This window comes from Exserohilum turcica (genome assembly GCF_000359705.1).
Source record: "Exserohilum turcica Et28A unplaced genomic scaffold SETTUscaffold_10, whole genome shotgun sequence".
NCBI classification, from domain to species: domain Eukaryota; kingdom Fungi; phylum Ascomycota; class Dothideomycetes; order Pleosporales; family Pleosporaceae; genus Exserohilum; species Exserohilum turcicum.
In genome coordinates this window covers 1,977,020-2,002,465 of record NW_007359915.1, presented here as the reverse complement: position 1 = coordinate 2,002,465, position 25,446 = coordinate 1,977,020, and the positions used below count along the sequence as shown (strand labels likewise).

The 25,446-nt window shown below is 53.4% G+C and overlaps 6 protein-coding genes across 6 annotated transcripts; 4 read left to right on the top strand and 2 right to left on the bottom strand.

Annotated features, from left to right (window-relative positions):
- Positions 1 to 1,980: 1,980 nt before the first annotated feature.
- Positions 1,981 to 4,670, top strand: SETTUDRAFT_36654 (uncharacterized protein; the record flags this gene model as incomplete). The annotated part of the gene is made up of 3 exons (XM_008023142.1): positions 1,981 to 2,156; positions 2,208 to 3,361; positions 3,415 to 4,670. The coding sequence occupies 3 exons, from the start codon at positions 1,981 to 1,983 to the stop codon at positions 4,668 to 4,670; spliced, it is 2,586 nt and encodes an 861-aa protein (XP_008021333.1).
- Positions 4,671 to 5,171: 501 nt separating this feature from the next.
- On the top strand, positions 5,172 to 6,233 carry SETTUDRAFT_158631 (uncharacterized protein; the record flags this gene model as incomplete). The annotated part of the gene is made up of 3 exons (XM_008023603.1): positions 5,172 to 5,249; positions 5,327 to 5,384; positions 5,455 to 6,233. The coding sequence occupies 3 exons, from the start codon at positions 5,172 to 5,174 to the stop codon at positions 6,231 to 6,233; spliced, it is 915 nt and encodes a 304-aa protein (XP_008021794.1).
- Positions 6,234 to 6,630: 397 nt separating this feature from the next.
- Positions 6,631 to 8,784, bottom strand: SETTUDRAFT_158630 (uncharacterized protein; the record flags this gene model as incomplete). The annotated part of the gene is made up of 6 exons (XM_008023602.1): positions 6,631 to 7,182; positions 7,242 to 7,439; positions 7,531 to 8,149; positions 8,204 to 8,418; positions 8,475 to 8,582; positions 8,644 to 8,784. 6 exons carry the CDS (start codon positions 8,782 to 8,784, stop codon positions 6,631 to 6,633), a joined length of 1,833 nt encoding a protein of 610 aa, XP_008021793.1.
- Positions 8,785 to 9,012: 228 nt separating this feature from the next.
- SETTUDRAFT_166969 (uncharacterized protein) lies at positions 9,013 to 10,703 on the bottom strand. The gene is made up of 2 exons (XM_008023601.1): positions 9,957 to 10,703; positions 9,013 to 9,891 (listed from the first exon to the last, which is right to left on the bottom strand). Exons 1-2 carry the CDS (start codon positions 10,642 to 10,644, stop codon positions 9,407 to 9,409), a joined length of 1,173 nt encoding a protein of 390 aa, XP_008021792.1. The 5' UTR covers positions 10,645 to 10,703; the 3' UTR covers positions 9,013 to 9,406.
- A 2,852-nt stretch (positions 10,704 to 13,555) lies between these two features.
- On the top strand, positions 13,556 to 14,953 carry SETTUDRAFT_182564 (uncharacterized protein). Its single transcript, XM_008023600.1, has 2 exons — positions 13,556 to 13,803; positions 13,848 to 14,953. Exon 2 carries the CDS (start codon positions 13,876 to 13,878, stop codon positions 14,542 to 14,544), a length of 669 nt encoding a protein of 222 aa, XP_008021791.1. The 5' UTR covers positions 13,556 to 13,803; positions 13,848 to 13,875; the 3' UTR covers positions 14,545 to 14,953.
- Positions 14,954 to 16,838: 1,885 nt separating this feature from the next.
- Positions 16,839 to 23,005, top strand: SETTUDRAFT_102073 (uncharacterized protein; the record flags this gene model as incomplete). The annotated part of the gene is made up of 10 exons (XM_008023599.1): positions 16,839 to 16,886; positions 16,936 to 17,023; positions 17,088 to 17,158; positions 17,221 to 17,453; positions 17,510 to 19,295; positions 20,220 to 20,329; positions 20,396 to 21,593; positions 21,641 to 21,985; positions 22,030 to 22,807; positions 22,860 to 23,005. The coding sequence occupies 10 exons, from the start codon at positions 16,839 to 16,841 to the stop codon at positions 23,003 to 23,005; spliced, it is 4,803 nt and encodes a 1,600-aa protein (XP_008021790.1).
- Between the last annotated feature and the right edge of the window lie 2,441 nt (positions 23,006 to 25,446).

The window sequence follows — 25,446 nt, the reverse complement described above, 5'->3', positions numbered from 1 at the left end:
CGCCTACGGCTCGGCTTCTAAGACACGGTAGGACTTCCTAGACAGGTCCCGGGCGACTAAATCGCTTACTGTCTCTCACGGCTGAACTTCCTGCGAAGCTCTGCCCTAGGTGTACTGTCTTGCGATGTCTACCTTCTCGCTGCACTAAAGGCCTTTCGTACCTATTGCAGCACTAACTCTGTGTTACTAGCTCGCACTAACAACACGCTCTAAAACTTAGTTAGAAGACAGTCCGCCTAAGGCTTATGTCTAATTGGGATCGAATACAAAATGTAAGGGGCTGCGCTCTAGGGAGCAATTGCGAGGTATACAAGAGGTTGTATTCGATAAGGAGCTATCTACTCTGCTTACGTGGTGTTTATTTACTTATCGGAGAAAGGTTATGCCGGAGTATCTGAGCGCGTTGTCTGAGCGCTGCTCGGTCTGAACGTAGTTCAGATGGTGCGCGCGCAGCTTGGCCCGAGATTCCATCGAGGAGCTATCCAAAGGGCGTTCAGCCCGTTACAAAAAGTACTTAAGTAGGTTAGCGATATATACTATAGGCTCTAGAGCTAGTCCTAGTATAGTTGCTTAAGTAATATATGAAATAATTACTAAAGGCGCTTGGCAAAGCTGTATACGGGTGCCCGACAACAAGAAATGCTAAGCTAGTATTAGATCATCAGTAGATATTCAGCTGTAAAAATCCCAACGTGTATCCCGAGAATTGAAGTATTTCTTTCTTATTTTCCGCTGACAAGATACAGTGCTACATCAGGTCTGAAATATGCTACTGTAAACAGAGCCGCTACTCGAACATGATATTGCTGCGTTGAGATACGCTATATAATAGCCATGTAGTAATAGTTGGTGTTTGTTAGGATCTTTCAGCCACATGGTGGTGCAAACTTGGCTGCATCATGACGTCACTGCACAAGCACGTCGAATGCTGTACGCACACACATCAACTTGCGTTTTGAAAGCGCTGGTGTAGGTTGGCTCGTTGGGCCGCATGCCAGCGACGCCGAGTTGTGTAGATGCTGGACAAGTGTCGGTACAGAAGCCTCACAGCCGCTTGGTTTAAGAGTGAGAGCCAGAGCAGCAGAGGCGTGCCGCACCCCAGTCGGCGTTTGTCGATCTGGACGATCAGTTTAGCGTGGCCTGGTGACGTCGCCAGTGCCAGCGCCTCATCGTCTCAGTCACTCCCACTACCACTCCCGCCAATCTAACCCACTACCAACTCTTGCAAGCCGCCTCGTCAGACCAGGCGCAATCACACGCCATGCCCAGCAGCCTTGTCCAGCCAAGCGCCTGTCCTGTGTGCCAATGACGACACGGCCACTTGGTTCCCGCATGAACGCCATGGCTCCATGTCCACAAGCTTCACCAAGGGCCACTCTGCCGCCTTGGATGCATGCAACTATGGCCCTTTTCGCTCGCACCCCCTCATCAGAAAAAGTGATACACGTCCGTCCCTACAGAACACAAAAGTTTCGATAGGAACTTCCTACCCAGTTATCTTTACAACCACAATAGCTTTTTAAAATCTATCTTAATATTATTGTACTACTACTATAGTAGTACCTATTAAGAAGAAAGAGGTTGTAATTATCTAAAGGCTGCACTTAGCACTGTTCGATAGTAAGCTACTATATGGCGCTAGCTGAAAGGCAGCTTAGGAGTTGTATCACTTTTTCTGATGAGGGGGTGCTCGAGGCTCCGATCCCGCTGCGCTTTGCCCTCAGCCCTTGGCCTTGAATGCCGTACTTACAAGGCTTCCATCACCGTCAGGCCACTAGTCGGAATTCCGGTGCCGAACCATGCACCATGACATTGGTCACTTCATGGTAGCGTTCCAAAACCCTGCTGCTATGATGCAAATGCACATGGTGAATGTTGCTGCGGACTCACTTATTACATGGAGGGGGGTTGACGTGGTGGATAACGACATTGCCATTCGTCTTTCTACAGCAAAATCTCTGCTTTATTCCGGCGACAGCCATGTCTTCGCAACAAGGCAGCCATCGCGGAGGTGGATCCTCACTTTCTGCCCTCGTCTCAACTCTCGTGCCCAGTTTTCTTGTAGCGGCAGTGCTTGTCGGTGCATTTCTGCTGCTACGCAACAAACAGAGACGTCTATATGCTCCACGCACGTACAACGACGCACTCTTAGACGAGTATGCTCTTCATGCTTCAACTGTGAAAACATATTGCTGAGAATTCCCTAGTGAGAAAACACCGGCAGCAGGACAGAGCTTCCTGGGCTGGGTCAAGAAATTTACCAGTATAAGCGATGAATATGTTCTCAATCACCACTCCCTAGATGCCTACCTGTACATGCGTTTCCTCAAGATGCTCACCTTGATGTCCTTTGTGGGTGCCATCATCACGTGGCCTGTCCTGTTCCCCGTCAATGCCACAGGTGGAGTTGGCCAGTCTGGCCTGGACATTCTCAGTTTCTCCAACGTGGACAGTCAGGCGCGCTACTTTTCCCACGCATTAGTTGCATGGGTCTTCTTTGGCTGGGTATTGTTCTTAATTGGAAGAGAGATGGTGTACCTTGTCAAGGTCCGAAAAGCCTACTGCCTGACGGCGTGGAACGCGAGCCGCATCTCCCAGCGTACCGTTCTCTTTACCGATGTTCCGCAGGCCTCTCTATCGCTGGCAAAACTGCAAACCATGTTCCCAGGTGTAGCTCAAGTCTGGCTTGTACCCAAAGTCGACGACTTGGAAGACGACGTCGAAGAACTTGAAAAGACAGTTCCCAAATTAGAGGCCAGCGAGGTGAAATTCTTAAAGGCAGTTACCAAGCAGCAACGAAAGAAGGGTGGCGAAAAGAATTCGTACGACGAATCATTGCGACCAACAAACAAGACCCAGTTCCTCATCGGTCACAAGGTCGACTCTATTGGCTACTACCGCGATCAGATTAAAGAGTTGCTCCCCAAGATTCAGACGGCACAGCGTTCTCATCTTGCCGGAAAAGAGAAGCTTGTCACCGCCGTTTTCATCGAGTTTGATACCGTCGCAGCGGCAGAAGCCGCCTTCAAGGAAAACCACCATCGCCGACCTGCCAAGTTCAGCTCCAGACAGATGGGAGTTTTGCCCCAAGACGTCATCTGGAAGAACCTCAACATGGGATCCAAGAGTCGATTCCTGCGACGCCTCATCGCCACCATTTTTATCTCGGTCATGATCATCTTCTGGGCGATCCCTGTGACGGTTGTCGGTGCCATTAGCAACGTGAACTACCTCACAGAGAATGTGCCCTTTTTGTCTTTTATCAATGACATTCCTGATTTCATCCTCGGTGTCGTCACAGGGCTTTTGCCCGTAGTGGCCCTTGCCATTTTGATGGCCTTGGTACCCGTCATCTGTCGTCGTATGTTACCAAATTTGGAATTCCTTCAAAACTCTCAACTGACATGTTTACAGTCGTTGCCAAGTTTTCTGGTGCAGTCACCGTCTCTGAAGTCGAGCAACAGACGCAGAAATGGTATTTTGCCTTTCAAGTAATCCAGGTCTTCCTGATCACAACATTTACCTCCGCCGCCGCCGCAGTAGCCAGCCAGATTGTCAACGACCCCAAGAGTGCCATCACATTGCTATCCAAGAACCTGCCAAAGGCCTCAAACTTTTACATTTCATACTTTATTCTCTTCGGTCTCGCAAACGCCTCAAGATATCTTTTCAATGTAATGGGCTTGGTGGGTGTCCTCATCCTGAGCAAGTTTGCCAAAACGCCTAGGAAGCAGTACATGCGCTATGTGGCATTTACAGAGCCATCATGGGGAGCAGATTACCCCAAGTGGACAAACTTGGGTGTCATTGCACTCTCATATGCTACCATTGCGCCGCTCGTCTTAGGATTTTCAACTATCGGTATCGGACTAATCTATCTTGCGTACAGATATAATATGTTTTACGTCCACGACACTCATGTTGACACCAAGGGTGGTTTTTATGCGCGCGCTTTGGAGCAGCTCATGGTCGGCGTTTACATCGGAGAACTCTGTCTGCTGGGTCTATTTGGTATTGGAATCGGCGGCAGTATCACATCTGTTGGACCGACCGTGCTGCAAGTGGTTCTGATTGGCGCAACCATCATCTTCCAACTCTTTATGAAGCGAAAGATCAAGCAGCTGGACTTGCTTGATGAGTCAGACTACCCGAAACAGGAGCATGATGCTGAGGCTGGACGCTCGTTGGGGGCTAAACGCATGAACCCTGGCTACAACAGCGGTCGATCAGAGCAAGCTCTTGTCTCTCGCTACAATGAAGAGCAGCGAACTACCAACGGTTCCGAAGCTGCCGGCATGGCGCCTCCTGCCAACATGCCACCCCAGCGATCACTCTTCAAGAGGATGTTCTTGCCGCACACCTTGTCTACCAGCGAAATCTCCGCATCCCTCATCCCTCGGTTCCATCAGCCCGTCCCACCATACACGGAACAAGACGTTCTCGAGGCCTACATGCATCCAGCGTTGGCTGAACGCCGAGAAGTTATCTGGCTTCCGAGAGACCGCGCAGGTATCAGCAGAAACGAGGTTGCTGGGTTACAGGAGAGCCTCGGTCCATATGGTGTTGAGGTCACTGATGAAGGCGCGACCATGAATGAGAAGGGCAAGGTAGAATTGAACTTTGGCAGTGTACGCCAGGCGCCTCTCTGGGACCACAAGATTATTTACTAAGTTTGTTGTTGTTTTTTTCATGTGCCGGTGGACTGAAACTTGTAATGATAATGCTATACGAATACCCTGTACTATACGTAACCCTAGCTAAGATTGATAGTTGCAATGTCATGTGAGAGCTAGCAGATGCGCTTCAACGCCTCGCCCAAGTTCCAGTCAGCCCATCATCGGCCCCGCACCAGCCATTCTATCATCGAGTGGCTGAGAAAGGGGGCGTAGTACGTGTCAAAGCTTCGGACTTGCTCCGCCATCGTCTAGTGGACATGTCGCGGAGCGTGCTACGTCTCAGACTATGACGTCTTCCGACCATGATCTCGAGCGTCACGGTGCCAACTTCCAAGTACACAAGTAATGGGTATAATAAACGCGCTGCTGTGAGCCCTTTTGCAAATGGATCATTTTGCATTGAAATCCTCACTGCCTCCTTTGAACCGAAAACCCCGATTCTGCATATCTTACAGACCATATTATACATACGCAAGCAAAAAGACACGCACCAAAATGCCTCGCAACGGAGACGGATCCAGTGACAATGGTCCTATCGAGGGTCACGAAATCCTGCATGGAATGACCGGGGATGTATGTGCTCTGGCTGTCAAGACATCTAGATATAGTATCGTCGATGGAAGAACCATGTACTGACACGTGACACGTAGGATTCACTTCAACACACAAAGCACGCCGCACCGATGCCCGCGGCAGAGCACGGAGATGGTACGTCCCCTGATGTCGCTACATGTTACAAACATGTGCCAAGCATTTATATACTTACGAACCAGCACAGCTCTTCCAGGCATGTCGGGCGGCGGCACCGCAGCCACGGTCCCCGTATCCATCAACGGCACACAGCAAAGCGATGTCGTCGAAGCGTCGGAGGAGTCCTCATCCACATCCATCTCTAAGAAGCGTACTGAGCCCCACCACGCCTCGCCCGAGCGCTCGCAGCTCGACCAGAAGTTCACAAAGCTCGACGCGGACGAAGTCGATATCGCGGCCGCGCAGACCGAATCGCAGGAGCGCGGAGCGCGCGCACAGAGACGCAGTGATGCGCTTGGCGAGACCAAGTCTGAGAAACAGCAGAAAATGGGTGGTACGGAAGAAGCGAGCAAGTTTGGGGGCCATGCTGACGTCGAGGCGTTGCATGGGGCTGCCACATTGGAGGGGGATAAGAGTAGCGAGGGTGCTGGGAAGACGAAGAAACAGGGAAATGGAGCCGTGGAAGTACACGATGCGGACATGTTGCAGAGGAAGAAGGCAGAGAAGTTTGGGGGCGTCAATCTAGAGAACGAGGGACAGACGACGGCGAATGCGAGTAAGCCTACTGGTGAGAATGGCGGTGCGCATGCGGGCGAGCATGGCGAAACCCATGTGAATGGTAAGGAGCAACAGATTGGAACCAAGACTGCGGGTAGGAAGGATTCCCTGCCGGTGGATGGCAAGGAGAGCGGCCATGCTATGGATGGCAAGGGGAGTGGTAATGGCGCTGTGGAAGTGCATGAGGCTGATAAGCTGCAGAGGAGCAAGGCAGCCAAGTTTGGTGGCGTCAACCTTGGAGACGAATAATTGTATTTCTTTTTTTTCTTGGTATACATGGTTCACCGATATCTCCACGTGGAATGTGTATCCATCTGATACAGAAGAAGTGTTTTTTGTGTGGGGCATTGAGCCCAAGTGTTGCCATGTGGAAGATTAGTGATATACAAAGGGAAAAAAAAGTAACCACTTCGTGTCTGTGCCATTGCCACATGTCCACCGATCAAGCCATGGATTGTTATTTTTGGGATTTCCTGTAAAAGTTGGGCTGGGCCATTTCATTACGTCAATAATTGACGCAGCTTGCCATTTATTTTGTTATATACACCGAGCTTTGCAGTGTGTGAGGCGGGTGGTGGCAATGATTAACCCATCCACAACCATCCACTCGCTCTTGTCATGTTATGCAGGTTCCGCCGCAGAGCCTTCACGGTCTACGTAGTGTCCTGAACCCATGGCGAATCTGAGGCGTACTTGAGTTACCACCCGTGCCGGCACGACATCCAGCAATGACATCAGGGAACAACTGAGTCGTGTTCGCATCCACAACTAGGTACTGGCATATCTCTGCGGATTCGTCGCGCACGGCATTGATCTGCTCTTGGGTACACGAGCTTAGATCCCAAGTGTAGCAGTATGTTAGCGCGTCGGTGGTATACGCCTCAAACTGCACATCTGGATCTGGACGCCCTGTGCTCATGTACGTGCTTGTCTCGTCTGTGCCCGCAGTCGACTCGGTGCCAGTCGCAATGTCGAGATTGAACAGCGCACGCGTGAAGATCTTGAAAGCGGTCTCGGGCTGGTAGGCGGGGATGGCGTGGCCGGCTTGATAGGTGCGGACGAAGCTCAGGTTTCCGTATTGGCGGACCAAGCCGCCGATGTAGGAGTCGTTGGTTTGGATCTCGGCATACTGTGCAGATGCATACCCGGCAGACCCTGTCCAGTTGATTGCTTTGGCTACGGCGTCACCACCACCCCACTGCGAGGTTTCCTGTTAGCGAGAATCATAAAGTTGGCTGCATCGAGTACGGTACTCACCGGACAAGCAAAGTCAAGATCACCGTAGACTAGCGATACTTTGATGCCATTGTCCAGGAGGAAGCCGAGGTCTTCAACCCAGCCCTCGCGTGGGTAGTCGCCGATGCCACGATAAGCTGCCGAAGCCTGCGGAGAGTTACCCGTCCAATTAAGGGGAACGCCGAGCTCAGCCTGGACCCACTCACGGTTGAGAAAGCCCTCGTGAAAGGGTGGTGGGAAGGGTGGAGGAGATGGTGTGGAAATGTCGTAGTAGTCGCGTCCGGCATAGTTAGAGATTGTATGGCGTGACAATTTGCGCGCGGCAAAAGCTCTCGGCATCCTCACAAAGCTTGTTGACACGAGCGTCAATGCCCAGGTTTTCTGGATCAGACTCAGCAGCAGCATCGCGGCAGGTCTGGATTTTCTCCAAGCACTCTGGGATAGCTGCCACCATGCCGTTGTAGATTGTCTCATTGACGGCTTCAAGTCCGTATCCGTTGCCTCGATACGCTTGTTGCGGGTAATAGGGATACTGGATATAGCGGTCAACGCAACCGGAAACAAGAAGCAGCGTATCAAGGTGCATGATGTAGCCCTCTTTCAGAGTGCCGTTCTCGATCCGCTGGTTTTGTTCCTCCCAGAAAGACATCATGGCAGGTCCGTAACGTCCGCCATACGACTGAGCAGCAAGGCTGATGCGCGTGTCATTGGGGAAAATGTGAGGAAACTCTTGGAACCATGCTTGTGCAAACTCCCACGCTGCAATCGCTCCGTTGACACTACCAAACGCGGTGTTATTAGGTTTACGACTGGGATAGGTGCCTGTGAGAAAAGTAGTGTTTTGCTCGGGGACAGGTGTCGTTTCATTCAACAGCTTGACTTCTCCGGTGACAAGGTTTCGGGTGATGTTTTGCAATGTATCGTATGAGCTAGTAAAGTAGGTCAGTTGGTGGCAGGGAGAATTTGTGTCTAGTTGCACGTACAAGCCGACCTGTACTGGCTGGTCGAGGTAAAGCATGTTCGATGCCCTGTTCCAGCTCCATTCCGACGGTCGCGTCGTATTCGAGTCGGGGTTGGCAAGACATGGCCCATTTTCCTCGAGCAACGCATACATGGAAGAGGACCCGGGTCCGCCATTCAGCCAAATTGTAAATGGCGCATTGGCCGGATCATCGCGGGCTTCAAAGAACCAGAAGAACTAGATTTGAGACTTAGAATTGCCTCGAGGGCGTTGTGAAGATATCCCCGACTTACACTATTGATGGGGTAGTCTTGTCCTTGACCCAAGTCTGCTGTTCCAGGGGGCAGATACACGTGACCAGAATAGGATTTGACGTCTGGTGTAGTCTCACAGAGGCCATTCTACACGTTGTCAGAGAAACCTGACTTGGCTTGGAATCGACATGTTCCGGTGGTAGCCGACCTCCTTGTAGGTAATTGTGACACCGTCTCCGAAACGTGACTCAAGCACCTTGCGACCAGCAGGCTCGGCTGGAAATTGAGCAAGAGTGGGGACAGCCGAAAATAGCAGCGTGAGAGCTGCACAACGAGCAAATGGAAACATTTCGAAAATGATTGTTTCTACCAAAGTACCAAGCATGAACATGATAGTATTTATGTACGCACCACAGGGGCTACAAAGCCAACATGTTCCAAGCAGCATTTAACCCTTCCTAGCCTTCTCATTATCTCTACAACAAGGCATCGTTATCCAATGCGTACTTGGCGGATTCTTGGAGTACTTTCAAAGTGGATGTTCTCAAGTTCGGTTGGCCACATTGGGAAGGTGGGAGAAGCGGTTGCCAAGTACCAAGTCTTGCTAGGAGCGGGGTGTTGTTGTTATGTGCGATAGCGCGAACTTCACGCCGTCATTGTACGCAAGCACAGAGATCCTGCCGTGGCTGGGTTTGGTCAGATATGCCCTAGAGTGCAAGATCAGAGTGTACAGACGACGGTAAGTACGGCGAAATCTGGAATGGTACCTCGGCACCTGGAGACCAGAATACCGCGCTTGCCTAAGATGCAGGGATGATCCCATAACCACGCTGACGACGGTTCGCGGGACGTTCGGATGAGCTAGAGTAGGCTTGACGGAAACAAGGTTGTCCTCGGCGTTTAATGACTCTTCTCTAACGGCTTCTGAAATGCAATGTTGGACTTGTTGTCGTGGACTGTATTACATGACTCTACTTGGCAGCTTGCTCGTCCATGTGTCGTATGTGAGATTCAAGCACGGCAGAACCAATGTCAGAATATATGGCTCGCAACTTGGATCGTAGATGAAAGGCTCCAAAGCATTTCCTGTGAAGAGTAAGACCGCCATGATGTTTGAAAGTGTCGGCAGTGACACTTTGGGGATCGCAATTGGTACGCTTTACGTGGGCAGCCATCTCTGCATAGTCGTGTGATTCGAACGTGAGGATCTCGGCGGAACTGGCATGGTCATACAGCTGTTGAATACTCAATGAGGTGTCAGATGCAGTGCGTCGTACGGGGTACAGGTTGCTCTCTAGGAGGAACGAGATGAAGGAGCCTAGGACCATGGCCCGACACTTGGGTTCGCATGATTCGTCGACTTGACACACATAGACGTGGGTGATATCGTCCAAGATATCATACAGCACATCAAGCATGGCGGTCAGCGTCTTTTCCCGGATTTCCATTATGCGCTCTGAAAGGGGGATTCGTATTAGCAGACTTTATAACGGTCAGGTTGAGGGCTATAGAATGACTCACCAAGAAGCGCTGGGGGCATGTGGAGTGGAAAGGCTTGGCCACTGTCCATCATGGCATTCCCACGCTGATCCAATCCAGTCCGTTTGACCACGTACTTGGCGAGACCCTGGAAGCTATCCTTGTAGCCAAAGGTCCATGCTACAAAGAACCAGGCAGGGTGGCACTTCTCTCCTGACGTGATATCAGGGTAGTGGCACTGGGCCCAGCCGTAGAGGTCGAGGAACGGGCGGACGAGCTTGACAATGTCGTACCTGTCACACACGACGGAGAGGTGGAGCAGAGCATCGATGGTGAGGCCGTTCTTCTTGGGCAGCTCATGGAAGCGGAGATGGGCGATGCGGAGGGCAATGTGCATGGCATCGAGCTCGTCGTCGGGCAGTGGTAGGGTGGCGGTCCCGTTGTCGCTCCAGTGGCGCTCGAATATCGTCTTCCAAACGGGGCTAGCGAGCATCATGGCGGTCCTGGATACCTGGACTGGCTGGTGGCCGGACGAATCAGTGCCCAACATGAGGATGGAGTCGCCCGTGTCATCGAAAACAATGGTCGGCTGCAGCTCTGAGGCGTCGATTGGCCGGGTGTCGGAGAGGGTCGCCTCGTCGTCGGATGCGTCGCCGGCATCGCCACGGGGCGGAGGTGAGGTCTCAGGGGCAGAGCGGCCCCGAAGAAGAAAGCTGGAGCGCCAGAGCATTCAGCCAGCCTCGTGCTGTTGTGTGTGCAAAGGCTCGCGGTGTGCCGGCGGCGTGCCCCGTGACGTCTTGGCCGGGAGGGCAAGGCGGATGTGTTGCATGGGGATGCACATGTTTTCATGGGCGTGGACGCGCGCGCGCAGGCATGCGTGGCCCGTGCGCGCGGAGCCAGTGTTGACATCTCTGCCGCGCGTCAAGAAGAACAGACCAACTCTCTGCCATCCTCGCCCTCGCCCTCGCCCTCAGCATCGTCTGCTTGCCTCCGAGGCGGTGAAGGCCTCCCTCCGCCATGCCCATACTCATCCTACTTACTACATGCCCCATTACACCAGCGGCTGCACCGCGACGTGCGTGCGGCTTGGCCGAGCCTTGGCCGCGACCTGCACTGCACTGCATCTTGCCACCGCAAGGCTCAACCTCTGTACTGACGCCGCCCGACAGCAGCATCTGCCATACTATGTGCGTACGTACGTATACGCACGAGTACTGTACAGCCTGTGTCTTTGACGCGGCCCCACATTGGCCTGGGAAAGGAGACGGCCGCCTGAGGCCATGATGCCTTGCCTACCGGGACCCAAGCCTCGGAGCGCGCGACACCAGCCCAGCCCTACCGTTATGCTGCCTTGTGGCCGCTCTCCACGCCTCGGCAGGCCCCCGCGGAGAAGCAGGCAGCACATCATGCTACAACTCGCCCTCTGCTGCTGCTGCTCCGTGACAGCGGCTCAGCCAGCCTGCCCACGGCCTCCTCCGCCATTACGAAACACGGCTCTCACAAGCACCCCCCCAATGGCTGCATCCTATCACAACTGATATGCGGCACGCCTAGCCCTGCGAGTCGCGCCCTTGAGCATGCGAATGCCCTGCTGACGATAGGCCTTGAACGGCCACGGCAACACGCCATTATTCAGGTGACCTTTCTCGTCTGTCGTCTTGATTGCACCCAGGTCCCTGCGTTCATATTAGGTCACCTTTACATACACCAGGCCTGCTGTTTGCTCCAGCTATCCAGACTGCTCAGCGTTAGCCATGCACCATGTACACTCGCTCTGGATTGCACAAGCCAAACATTGAAACCCCCCCAGCGCCCGCCAATAAAGACGCTATACCAGTGCAATGGTATCACTACGCATGCATTTGCATGTTGTGGCATTGTCTTGTTGCTTCGAGCGAGCTCAACATGCCTGCAGGGATCCGCCGTGGCACCCGCAAAAGTCGCTCGGGCTTTGCTCATTTTTTTTTCTCTGCCCTCCCGGGTTTGCATAAAGTTAGCCATCAAATAAGAACTGGCTAGCAAATCCGGGGCCGGGCCCGTTGCACGGAATTAGCAGCGCAGGCACAGCCTCTGAGAGCTTCGCAATCTCATGGGTGGCAGCTAAGGTGGGCATGGCCGAAGGTTATCTGAAGCGCACACTTAAACAACTAAAAGCCGAGTGGATACGGCCTTTGCGTCCTTATATCAAAGGCACATGCACATGTCGCTCCATGATGACTACTCGTGTAGTAATACCGGCCATGGGTATGCCCAGGGTGAATTTTTTTTTGAACTTGCCGATCAGCACATGGCGCCATAAAGACGCTACTGATCAAATCCTACCGGGGCTCCGATGGGTATTGCGTCCAAGTGGTTGCACAATGTCAAAGACGAGAGTGGCAGACAGAGTCATCGTCACAGCGTTTCAGATAACGATGCAGATTTGGTTACATTGTGAGTCGGATGGACCGGGACGAGTCAGCAGGTTGGGCTTCATCAGCAAGGATTCTAGCACGTGCACGATGATCTCCAGCAACGTTTGGGATTTGGCAAGCGAAACTTTATCACAGCATCATCGAATCACGGCGAGTTTCAGCCTTCGGAGACTCGGCTGCCTTGCTAAGTACCTCCAAACGCCACCCTTTAACAGACGCCGCCGACGAATGAGACGGCCACCATTTGCATCCTACTAGGTAGTAGGTGAGATGCGGGCCAGCTACCAGAAGTTACGAGCCGACCAGCACTCCGATTGTCGTTTTGGCCTCATCTCGCTGCTGCGACTCACCCCTCAGAGCGGCCATAGCTTTAGGCAAAGCGCATCACAACACCCGAGGTCATGACCACAGGTACTCTCGTTTCGAGTAGTACCCAATAGGCCCAGGTACTTGCGCTGGCCACAACGCCCGTTAGCCAGCCGAGCTGATCAGGGCCTCCTGCCGCCAAGCCAGTATTGAGCCGAATGGTCGGACACGTTCTACGCCACAAGAAGTTTCCATCGAGGTGACCATAGCTTGCCGTGTGTTAAAAGTGTTCGCTTCATTACATTGGCTGTTACTCATGTTCCCGGACACGGTCAACCCGCCTCGGCCCTCCGTCCTTTTTTCTCGTCGCGTGCAAAATGAAACTTAAAGCCACCTGACTAGGCCTTCTTTCTCCGACACTTTCCATCATGTAATACAGCCATCAGGAATGCCAGATTGGACGTCACAGCCGCCCGCACCGGAGATAGCACGTCACACAAGGCGAGATGCAAGGCCGTTGAGCTAGACATACACGAGTCGAGCGTGTGGACAACCGCCGCACTACTGCTACCACCTACTCGGCACCAGTCCATGTCTTCAGCTTCCGACTCGCCCTTCAAGCCCCCACCCATCGTCGAATGCACCTCTGGACCCCATTGTCTCGGCATCGGCAAGAAAGTCCACGTTCCGCATCGTGTCTGTCCCGACTGTCTCCAGCGACACGATCCCCAGCAGCTCCGCGTCTGGGCACACTCGAACCCTGGTGCCATCCTGTCAATCAACGAAGAAACTGCCCGCAAACACGTCCTAAAAAGAAATATCGAAGCCCGTGGCCGCTTCCTTTGTGCCTTTGAAGATCCCGACTTCCAGCACTGCAGGTGGCGACTGCTAGACTTGAATCTTCGCGGCACACGCCTTGACTGTCCCTCTGTCCGTCGAAAGGGCACTGCTTGTACCAAGTGCTGGAGGAGACGCCTGCGGAAAATCAAAATCTTGCAGCACTTCACGCCGACGGGGCTCTGTCATGAGGAGGCAGACAAGATCGTAACCAGGTCGGCAAGCCCGGAAGACGGCAGCGAAGGGTCCGACGACGATGTTGAGGGCTACAACGTGCTCTTAGATTCAGACTAGACATAGTTTAAACCTCTTATTTTTTTCTCTTTCTTTTTGTAAGTCACTCCGTCTGTGTCGACATCACTGCTAACGCATCAAGATTTTATCACACTGTACGTCTGCTTGTCATGTTGCCACCGCCTCCAAAGACTTACTGCGCCTTCGGCACTGCTTGTGACTCGTGTCCAGAGGGACGAGAACGCGGACTCGACATATGCTCATGGTGTAAGAACATGAGCTTTGATGAGCTTTACAAGCGAGCAGAGACGCAGCCCGACAGCGAGCCCATCAAGCACATCATCAACGCATACAAACAGCAACTCGAAAGGGACAGTGCCGAGCGTATCAGAAAAGGGTGGACATTTCTATGTGCCTGTAAAGACCCAGCATATCGCTCTCAAGCCTGGCGTCGCGACTTCAACCCAAAAGACTCGCGTCTCTGTGGCACGGTACGCCATCGCGGACAGCTATGTACGCGCTGCCTTCGCAAAGCAATCGAACAAGAGTGCTCGTGGCTCGAAGAGTTTGACGGCGACCGCGTCAGGTTCCCATGCGCGTTCGAAGACGCCAGGCTGCGACGGCGCATCGATGCCAACTGGAAGACGGGACCAGTCGACAAGTACGGGCAGCCAGACCCAAGCTGGGAGAAGGACCCAAGAAGAGACGGTCGTTGCGAGAGAGCCAGGTTCCGCAACCAGCTCTGCCAAAAGTGTTACAACCGCATGTGCGAGATCCGAGGCTTTGGGCGATACTTTGACTCGGAGTGGGGCATACTTCGCAAAAGATATGCGGCGTGACAGAGGGACCCTGGACTGCGATATCGTCGCCATGACCCCGCACTTGTAATTACAGGATTCAGGGGCACGCAAAACTTGGCCTAATTTGTTGGGCAATTCAGATGCAACCTGTCGGGTGTGTGGGGACATTGGGCTGCGCAGTCGATTGGTGTTTTTTTCTGAAAAGCCATCTGATGCTTTTCGGTCTGTTTGCGTGTCCGGACTGCCCGATTAAGGTTAGGAAGATAGGATCATGTGGTCACAGTATCACGACTTTGTGGGTGCCGTGGTGCAACCCAAGCGGGCGTTTCTCAGCAAGCATATTGGAGACACGGCCAGAAGCGCAGGATATACCTGGTGACATGGGGGCAAGAGGTGTGCAGGGCATGACATCAGGTGGAGATTAAGGTTTGTGGTGGACGAGGTATGGCCAATCATGGGTGGTCAATGCCATGACATTCCAAGATACGCAAGCGAAACACCTCACTGGATGACGATGTATAAGCAAGCCATAGCTGTGGGAAGAGTCGAGCTATACAGCAGAGTGCATAGTGGCAAAGGCAGGCATCTATGGCCACAGCTCTCAAGACTGGGGATACCTTACACACACGCGTGGGGGGGAGGGGGCATGCCACATAATACTAATTCACAATTTTAACTCTAGCCGGGATTCAGTCACGGTATAGCCAATGCCACGTGTTGTGACTTCGCCGCGCGTCAGTAGTTGGTACAGTATTGGTAATCAAGAGGTCGAGGTGCTCAGAGTTCAAAGGGTCTCGCCGCAAGACGCCTACGCTGTAAACTTTGGGCAGACGGAAACAACCGATTCTGACAAGTGCCATGTCCTGTGCTCCTCATGGATGTGGTATTTATCAAGGTCTTCACTGGGAGCAATCAGCTCCGCAGTGCGTACATGGTGGTTGAGCAACCCCAAGACACTAGCAAGTTGTGTGGAGCCACTGTATAAAGTACAGGGTGTGGTGTGGTATAGGCTGCCCGCAGAGCCGTATAGGCTCTTCCCCTCTGTTAATACAGCCAGTATTTTAAAGCCACGTCTGCTATTTTCATGCAAGTCTAGTGTGGTAGTCTTGTCGACGTGTGGGAGACGCAGGAACGCAAAGTGTCTGTCTGGTATCTTTTCATTGCGAATCTAGTGCGAGAATTGGGGGTAGAATTGTCCAAGCGGGGGGCTGGAGTAGGCACTGCTAATTTTGGATCCTGTTGAGGGGTGGGAAGCTAGGCGAGGTGGAATGGGCGGCGTGGAATCTGCTTGGGTGTGGAACAGACTGGAGGAGAAAGAACACGAAGAACAGGAAAGGGTCTTGTTGTGGTTTTGGTTAGGCTGTGTTTCACAAGAATATAGGAAGGGCGGCTTTCTCGGTCATCGGGAAGCACTAGGTGTTGGAGATGAGTGCTCGTGCTAGTGGAAACCTGCTCTAGCTTGTGTTTTAAGTCGGCCTAATTGTGTGTGTGTGTATAGCAATCAATAGAGAGTCGATGAGATTAGACGGGGAAAAGCGGTATGTGTCCATGCTTCTAATACAATGGGAAATTAGAAAGTGCCACAAACTAGTCTCTAAGACACTAGCAACTAAGATGGCGTACAGTGGGAAATTCCACTCAAGATGTATATACCAAGGGAAGCAAGACATGTGTATATCTAGAAGACTGCCCTGCTGCGCCGTTGCCGATTTGTTTTTCTGGAATCAAATTTGTTCCACGGCCAGCTGACACTGGTACTTGGCAGTGTAGATAATAAAGACCAGGTGTTCACTTGCAACAAAAGCTCGGGGAGCAGAAGATAAGCCGAGGGTGAATAGCATGTACGAGTCTCGGCACGACTAGACGACATTGCAGGGGGCACATTTGTTTCGAAGCGAGACTTGGACGGGATACCGAGCGCACACGATGGCGTCTGGTTGAGCATGGCCGGGGCAGGTCGGGTGCAAAGTGTCGAGCATATACGTGTAGACGTTGCCACATGACGTTTGGACGGAAAAACCTTGGGCGGGGCGGGGCTTCTAGAAAACGACCGCGACGGTGGTTCCTGCGGCATCCAGCCACGTCATCCAATCAACGGCATCGGGGCGCGCGCAGCCGACTAGACCCCTCCGACATGGCCGCTTTCGGGGCTCGATAAATTGTGTCGACATAAGACTCATACATTTGCCCCCCCCCCCGCCCCCTTCAATCTCTCGCCTACAGCTGCACAGCCGCTGCTTCGACCGTGACTCATCGCTGTGACTTTGTTGTACAAGGACGCTGCATCGTGCTCTCTGTTCCCTCAGCGAGACCAGCAACACTCGGCGGCGGCAATGGACGGAATCAAGAAGACGTTTGCGCAATGCAAGAAGGAGGGCAGGGTACGTGTGGAACGGCGCTGCAGCGGGAATTGGCACTGACGGGATGCAGTCGGCCCTCGTTACGTATGTGACGGCGGGCTTCCCCACGGTGGAAGAGACGCCCGACATCATGATGGCCATGGAGGCCGGCGGCGCAGGTACGCACACCAAGCAGCCCGCCCGCGATGCGATGCAAGGGAAACAGCCAATTGACCGCACCAGACATTATTGAGCTCGGCATGCCCTTCACCGACCCCATTGCAGACGGCCCCGCCATCCAGACGGCCAACACTGTACGTAGACTGATTCGCCACTCTTCGCGCGATACCCCACCTGACACTGTGTGTCTGTATAGCAAGCCCTCAAGAATGGCGTCACGACTGGTCATGTGCTCCAAATGATCCGCGATGCGAGGAAGCGCGGCCTCAAGGCGCCCATCCTGCTCATGGGATACTACAACCCGCTGCTCAGTTATGGCGAGGAGAAGATGCTGCAGGATGCAAAGGAGGCTGGCGCAAATGGCTTCATCATGGTCGATCTGCCACCCGAGGAGGCCCTGCGCTTCAGGAACTTTTGCCGCAGCTACGGGTGAGTTTGAAGGCAGATTATAATTTTTTTGGCACCATGCTGATAGTCGAGGGCAGTCTATCCTACGTCCCCTTGATCGCACCGGCCACGTCGGAGCACCGCATGCGCGTCCTCTGCAAGATTGCCGATTCCTTCATCTATGTCGTCTCCCGCATGGGCGTCACTGGCGCTACGGGAACAATGAACGCCGCCCTTCCCCAGCTTCTCGAGCGGGTGCACAAGTACTCTGGAAATGTGCCTGCCGCTGTTGGCTTTGGTGTCAGCACGCGCGACCACTTCCTGAGCGTGGGCAAGATTGCCGAGGGTGTTGTCATTGGCAGTCAGATTATCAACACGCTGCTCAAGGCTGCGCCGGGCGAGGGCGCACAGGCGGTGCAAGAGTACTGCGACGGCATTTGCGGCAAGAGCAGCCGCGCCAGCACGCGCGAGGTGGGCATTGTCGAGACTTTGAACGAGGCCAAGGAGCCGACGGGAGTGCACGTGGACAAGGTGATTACGGATGCTGACACGCCAGACGGACCCGGCCTCGCTGACCAGCTGGAGATGCTCAACACTGATGAGGCCAACGGCGAGAGCATCTTCAACGAAAAGCATAAGTTCCCGCCTCGTTTCGGCGAGTTTGGAGGGCAATATGTGCCCGAGTCGCTCATGGACTGTCTTTCGGAGCTTGAGCAGGGGTTCAATTCAGCCATCGAGGACCCCAAGTTCTGGGAAGAGTACCGCTCTTACTACGAGTGGATGGGTAGACCGGGGCATCTGCACCTTGCTGAGCGCCTCACGGAGCACGCTGGCGGAGCCAACATCTGGCTGAAGCGAGAGGATCTGAATCACACGGGAAGTCACAAGATCAACAACGCGCTCGGCCAGATACTGATTGCCAGGCGACTGGGAAAGACTGAGATTATCGCCGAGACGGGAGCCGGGCAGCACGGGGTGGCGACGGCGACGGTGTGCGCCAAGTTCAACATGAAGTGCACCGTGTACATGGGGGCCGAGGACGTGAGGCGCCAGGCTCTGAATGTGTTCCGCATCAAGCTGCTTGGTGCGCAGGTGGTGGCGGTGGAGACGGGCTCCAAGACGCTGCGCGATGCGGTCAACGAGGCGATGCGGGCGTGGGTTGTGCACCTGGACACGACTCACTACATCCTCGGATCTGCTGTCGGGCCGCATCCTTTCCCGACGATTGTGCGAACGTTCCAGTCGATTATCGGAAACGAAACCAAGCAGCAGATGCAGGAGAAGCGCGGCAAGCTGCCCGACGCGGTGGTTGCGTGCGTGGGGGGCGGCAGCAACGCGGTTGGCATGTTCTACCCCTTTTCCAAGGACATGTCTGTCAAGCTGCTGGGCGTGGAGGCTGGCGGCGACGGTATCGACACGGACCGACACAGCGCGACGCTCTCGGCGGGCACCAAGGGCGTTCTTCACGGGGTGCGCACGTACGTGCTCCAGAACCAGCACGGGCAGATCAACGACACGCACTCGGTGTCTGCTGGGCTCGACTACCCCGGCGTGGGGCCTGAGCTGTCGAGCTGGAAGGACAGCGAGCGGGCAAAGTTCATTGCCTGCACGGATGCCGAGGCGTTTATTGGGTTCCGGCTCATGTCCCAGCTGGAGGGTATCATCCCCGCACTCGAAACGTCGCACGCCGTGTATGCTGCGATTGAGCTGGCCAAGACCATGGACAAGGACCAAGATGTAGTCATTTGTGTGTCGGGACGCGGCGACAAGGATGTGCAGAGCGTTGCGGAGGAGCTGCCGAAGCTGGGCCCCAAGATCAACTGGGACCTGCGGTGTAAGTGTGGCTTGCCCCAAAGGGTACTGACGTGTGCTAACGCTGGTGCAGTCTAGAGGAAAACGAGTCGTTGTGTGCAGACACGGACACGGACACGGACACGGACACAGATACTGACACTCACACACAGACACAGGGTGCAGGTGCAGGTTGAGTGTGCAGGTGTATGTGCATGTGTGTGCACGTGTTTGTATGTATGTATGTATGTATGTATGTATGTAGGCGATGATGAAGGAATGTGCAAGAACCAATGCCCGAGACGGAGTGACATGGCTACGGGATATGCATGTGACGCATGGATCTGAGGCGGCGCTGGCAGTCCAATGGCGGAGGATGGAGCAGCACACGTTTCGGTGCGTGGTTGGCAGAGGCGGTGCAGGTAGGGCAGACGGGCGGGCAGGCGGGCAGGCGGGCAATGCACGTCGGGGGGTTTTGGCCCGGGTGGGGGGGGGGAATGCATGCAGAGCCGGCAGTGGACAGGCAGGCCCATACTGTAGCGAGCCGTGATGTGGTGCGGTGCTGCGACTGCCGACTGCCGCGTGACGGCCAAGTGGTGGTATATGGGATGCAGCTGTGTGCATGTGAGGGTGAGGGTGAGAGAGAGTGTGTGTGCGTGTGCGTGAGAGAGAGAGTGTGTGTGTGTGTGCGTGAGTGAGTGAGGTGAGTGAGCAGCGCGCACAGCCAATCGAGGCAGCACATGGGGGGACACTGCGCACTGCGATGCCGGGGGCAGCTTGGCCGTGTGGCCGCCTCACAGTTCGCGGTGACGACAGCGCACCCACCAGCAGAAACGTCCATTGTACTCTATGCCCCAGCCCGTCCTGCTTTCTCGTCCATTCCGTGACGACCAGGCCTTTGAGCTCCACGACCTCAACACCACCGCTTCCACCGCCACCGCCACTACCACCACCACCACCACCACCGCTGCTACTGCTACCGCCACTGCTGCACGCGCACAACGCCGCCGCCTGAAGCTCGAGCGGCTTCGCGAGGCCGACGAAATGAAATTTTCCCACAGCCTGCAGTTCAATGCGGTGCCCGACTGGAGCAACCACTACATAGCCTACAGCAACCTCAAGAAGCAGTACGTACACCCGCATCCAGCCATAGCCCGCCTCCGTGACGGCTGACGGGCCACCGCCGCCTGCAGCATCTACAGCCTCGAGACCCAGGTCCACCAGAAGCATGCTCGTGGAGACGCCGAGTCGTCGCCGCTGCTCAACGACGCCGCCCACGACCCGGACAAGGTCTTTACCAACGCCCTCGACACGGAGCTCGAGCGCGTCACGTCCTTTTACCGCCTCAAGGAAAATGAAATCTACGAAGAGATGGACGCCCTGCTCAAGGACGCCGACATGTTTGAAGACCACCAGGCCGAGTACAACGAGGAAAACGAGAATGCGCCCGCCGGCAAGAAGATGCGCAGCGGCAGTATATTCAAGGCCATCGGCTTCCACCGCCCACGTGCCATGAGCGGCGCAAGCGGCGTCTCCACCGACCACGGGCCCGACGCCGAGCGAGACGACGACGACTCGGACGACGAAATCGACGAGACCTCGCGCCTGCGCAAGCGGAGCCCAGATGGCCAGCGCCGCCGCCGCCGGACAAACGAGGAGGACATGGCCGCCTCGCACGCCTCGTCAAGGCGCTTGACGAGTGTAGCCTTTGAAGACTACCACGACATGGCTTTTTCCGCCCTCTACGACGAGGGCGTTTCGCTGAAGAAGCGCATCGTCAGCATATACGTGCTGCTGTGCGAGCTGCGGTCCTTCATCCAGCTCAACAAGACGGGATTCGAAAAAGTGTTGAAAAAGTACGACAAGATCATGGACCGCAAGCTCAAAAAGACGTACCTGACAAAATACGTGTACCCTGCCTATCCATTCCAGCAGAGCACCATGGACGAGCTGACGCGCAACCTCCAACGCATCGAAGCCGCATATGCGCAGATTGGCACAAAGGGCAACATTGCCGAGGCGAAGCGCGAGCTGAGATTACATCTCCGCGAGCATGTCGTCTGGGAGCGGAACACGGTGTGGAGGGAAATGATTGGCATTGAGCGCAAGGCCCAGGCTGCCAACATTGGCATCACGCAGACATTGCTCGGCCGCGAAACTGCCGGCCAAGTGCGTCGACAGGGCGACGATGCCGAATCAGACATGAAGGAGGTGGCGACGCCCATTGGAAGATATAGGTGCCCCCAGTGGCTCGTTAGCAGAACTTTTTGGATGCTACTCACCTGCATTGCCGTCTTCGTCGTGCTGCTAGTCGTGCCCATAATGGAGAAGCCCGAGCAGCAAAACTGCTTGGCCATGGTCGTCTTTGTCAGTTTGCTCTGGGCGACTGAGGTATGTCGAGTTCCAAGCCCCGACCCATTCGGCGCTAACCAGAATAGGCCATTCCGCTTTTCGTCACGTCACTCCTGGTCCCGTTCCTGGCCGTCACGCTCAACGTCGTCCGAAGCGATGTCGAGCCGCACCGCCGACTCGACTCCAAACAGGCTGCTTCCTATGTCTTCTCTGCCATGTGGACCCCGGTCATTATGCTGTTGCTGGGTGGTTTCACCATTGCTGCAGCGCTTTCCAAGTACAACATTGCAAAGATGATGGCCACTCTTGTGCTTAGTAAGGCAGGCACGAAGCCGAGGACCGTCCTGCTCGTCAACATGTTTGTCGCAATGTTTGCGAGTATGTGGATCAGCAACGTTGCCGCGCCTGTGCTGTGCTTCTCTATCATCCAGGTATGTCTCTGATTGATCTCTGTAGCGTTGACTAATGGTTCCAGCCCATTCTACGTAATCTTCCTGCCGACTCGGACATGACCAAGGCGCTGCTCATGGGAATCGCACTCTCCTCTAACATTGGCGGAGCCGCTTCTCCCATCGCGTCCCCACAGAACCTGATTGCTCTTCAGAACATGCAACCCGAGCCCTCGTGGGGTGTCTGGTTCTTTGTGGCCCTTCCCGTGTGCATCATCTCCATTTTGCTCATCTGGGTGCTTCTTCTCGTCACCTTCCAACCCGGCCGGGGCACCAGCATCGTGCCCATCCGCCCGCTCAAGGACAAGTTCACCGGAGTGCAGTACTTCATCAGCATTGTCACTGTCGTCACCATTGTTCTATGGTGTATCAGTCACCAGCTTGAATTTGCATTTGGCGATATGGGTGTCGTAGCCATTATCCCCATTGTGCTTTTCTTTGGTACCGGTATCCTTACCAAGGAAGACTTTAACAATTTCCTCTGGACTATCATCATCCTTGCTGCCGGTGGTCTCTCTCTCGGCAAGTCTGTCAACTCGTCTGGTCTTTTGCACACAATTGCTGAGTCGATTACCGCTGGCGTTGAGGGCATGAGTCTGTACGGTGTGTTGGTTGTTTTCTGCGCCTTGATCCTTGTTGTAGCAACGTTTATCAGCCACACTGTTGCCGCTCTCATTGTCCTGCCGCTGGTCCAGCAGGTCGGACAACAGATGGCCGAGCCACATCCAAATTTGCTTGTCATGGGCGCTGTGCTGATGGCTAGCGGAGCTATGGGTCTGCCCACGAGTGGTTTCCCTAATATGAGTAAGTCTAGTCGTCACCATTACCTGTATCATGCACTACTGACGAATCATAGCTGCCATTATGATGGAAGACCAGCGAACAGGACAGCGCTATCTCGCCGTCAAACACTTTTTGACCCGCGGCGTCCCTGCCTCTCTCATTACTTTTGTTGTCATTATCACGGTGGGCTATGGGCTGATGCTTGCCGTTGGGTTTTAGACTGCTACATACAATTTCATCTTCGTCTATTTGATTGCATACTGTGCGGCTGGCGTTGAATCTATGGCATCATATCAAGTGCAGAACTTGTTCCTTTTCCTTTGTTGTTAGATGCATGGCGCGTATCAGACTTTCTAGATTGCTTGCCCATGAGAACGTCATGTCACGTCGCGTACCGTGCTCCGATTGGGGAGGTAGAAGGAGATGATTGACAGTGTAGATGGAATGAATTATCAAATCAATCAAGTGCGTCTACTTGTGACTGAAATAAGTCTGGTAGGGTTATGCGTGAATATTCTGGCTGCTATTGTATGATGTTTCACTGGAATCAAATCTGGCAATGTGTACGACGTTTAATTTTCTTGATTCCTTTTTGTCGTAATTTAGAGTGTCTAGCCACAGGGTCTAAAGAACTAATCCCTTTTTCTCTGCTTCACGTTTATACTAAGTAGGAGAGTATGTGTCTATGCCATAAGATGTGATTTACACGTCAACTATACACTTGGCTAAGACCATGGCTAGTCAGACCTACACATTTTTTACTTGGGACTGATCGGGTAGGTAAAGTGAAATGTGACTTGTGAACCAGAGTGGTGTAATCGACATTGTCAAGGCTGCATCGAGAATTCCATGCATATCAACAAAAGCACTTTAAATTCAAAAAAATATTGTCATAAACCTTCGTTCTACCAACCTCAAATCGTAAATCGTACATGCAAAGACCCCAAAATTTCAAACAAACAAAATGCATACAACCAACCCATGCTGGACCCCAACAGAACAAGAAAAGAAGAAAAACTCAACAACTCCTTTGTACTCCAATCTTGCGCCACTGACTCCTTAGCGAATGTGATGCGATCGATCATCGCGTGTCCCGGGTGATTCTGCAGGTAGAGAACAAACTACTTGCAGCAGCCACAACGCATAATATCAATACAAGCCTAGTTTCTCTAGTTAAGCGTAAAGTCCAATATTCATACTACCATGTATGTAGCAGGTAGCAAAGCAAGCACGGCACGGCATGGCATGGATGCTGAAGGAAGAAAAGAAAAGGACTTACGCCGCTGCGACTCTTTCGACAATCACATGTAGTAGGCATTTGGGCCGGAATCAAGAAAGAACATGTGCCAGTCTGTGCACAATCGTACAACGCGGGCTTTGCCAGGGCTGTTTCCTCAGTCGGTGGCGAGAAGACGGCGACGCTTGTGGCGAGGGTAGCGAAAGCGAGGGGGAGAGTCAAGAAGAGCTTCATTGTTTTTTTTTGGATTTGGATTTGGAGATGTAGGTAAGCGAGTGTAGTGTAGTAAAGAGTGTGATGCAGTTGTTGCTGTGAATGAATGAATGAACGAATGAATGTGGCTGGCTGGCTGGTGCAGTGTGAGTAGATACTCACGCCTCTTATATACTGCGGTGCGGTATCGAATAGATTTCTGCGTCGCGTTGCCCAGACTATGCGGAGGGCTTGGTGTGCGTGGTGGTGGTTCAACCCGCTTCAAGCGTTCTCTATGCGCGCTAAGTTGTAGGTACTCACGTGGTCATGTGTGTGCATTGTTTACTGGCTTGTCCCGTGTGCTGAAGTAGCGCCGTTGTAATGCTACTGCGCTACGAGCATCAGACTCGGCAGTTGACACTCGTCGGTTGTCACTTATCGCATTGTGTGTAGAGATGATTTATTTTCTACGATGATTCTTTTTTTTTTTTTTTTTTTTTGCGAGTAGAATATATCCGAACCGCTAGTTTAGTATAAACAAACGCTCAGACCTAGCCTAGTGCCAACGCATGAAAACGGAGGTTGAACGGCCATGTTTGACGTTGAAAAAGCGGTCTGACTGAGCACCTGTTTCTGCTGTATACTCAACATGACAATTTACCACTGTCAACTCTCATTAAACTTGTACCTGTAAGTAGACCCTCTCCATCTGGTTGACTGGCGCGCTTGAACGTCACGTTACAGGATGCGTTTGACTGCACTCTTGGCGGCATTGAACACGACTACTAGCGTAGGAAGTAGAAGGTTTGTTTCCTGTGTTGAGAGAATGCATAGAGTAATTGTAGCCAAGTTTTACGGGATTACCTACGGCATTGTGTATGTTGTGACGCATATAGGAGCGCACGACAGATATAGAGAGGGGAAGCACTTACGATCCTGATAGGTAGTGGAAGCGTATGAAACGTATTGATGTTATGGAGTAGTAGAGCTCACGTAGTAGTTTTCAGTTGACATGTACGGTAGATAGCTGTCGCAGATTGAGAGAAACAAAAAAACTTTTCCACAAAAAGACACCCCTATTGCTCGCAACTCCCTTGGAGCTCTCCCTATTTGTAGACGTCGGGTCGCAGGCTATTCACTATCTCTCTTTTGTGCTGCAATCTCTAACTATCACTGCCACGATATACCATTCGTCCGAGTGCGTCTTTCATCTGAGTTGAAAAATGTGCAA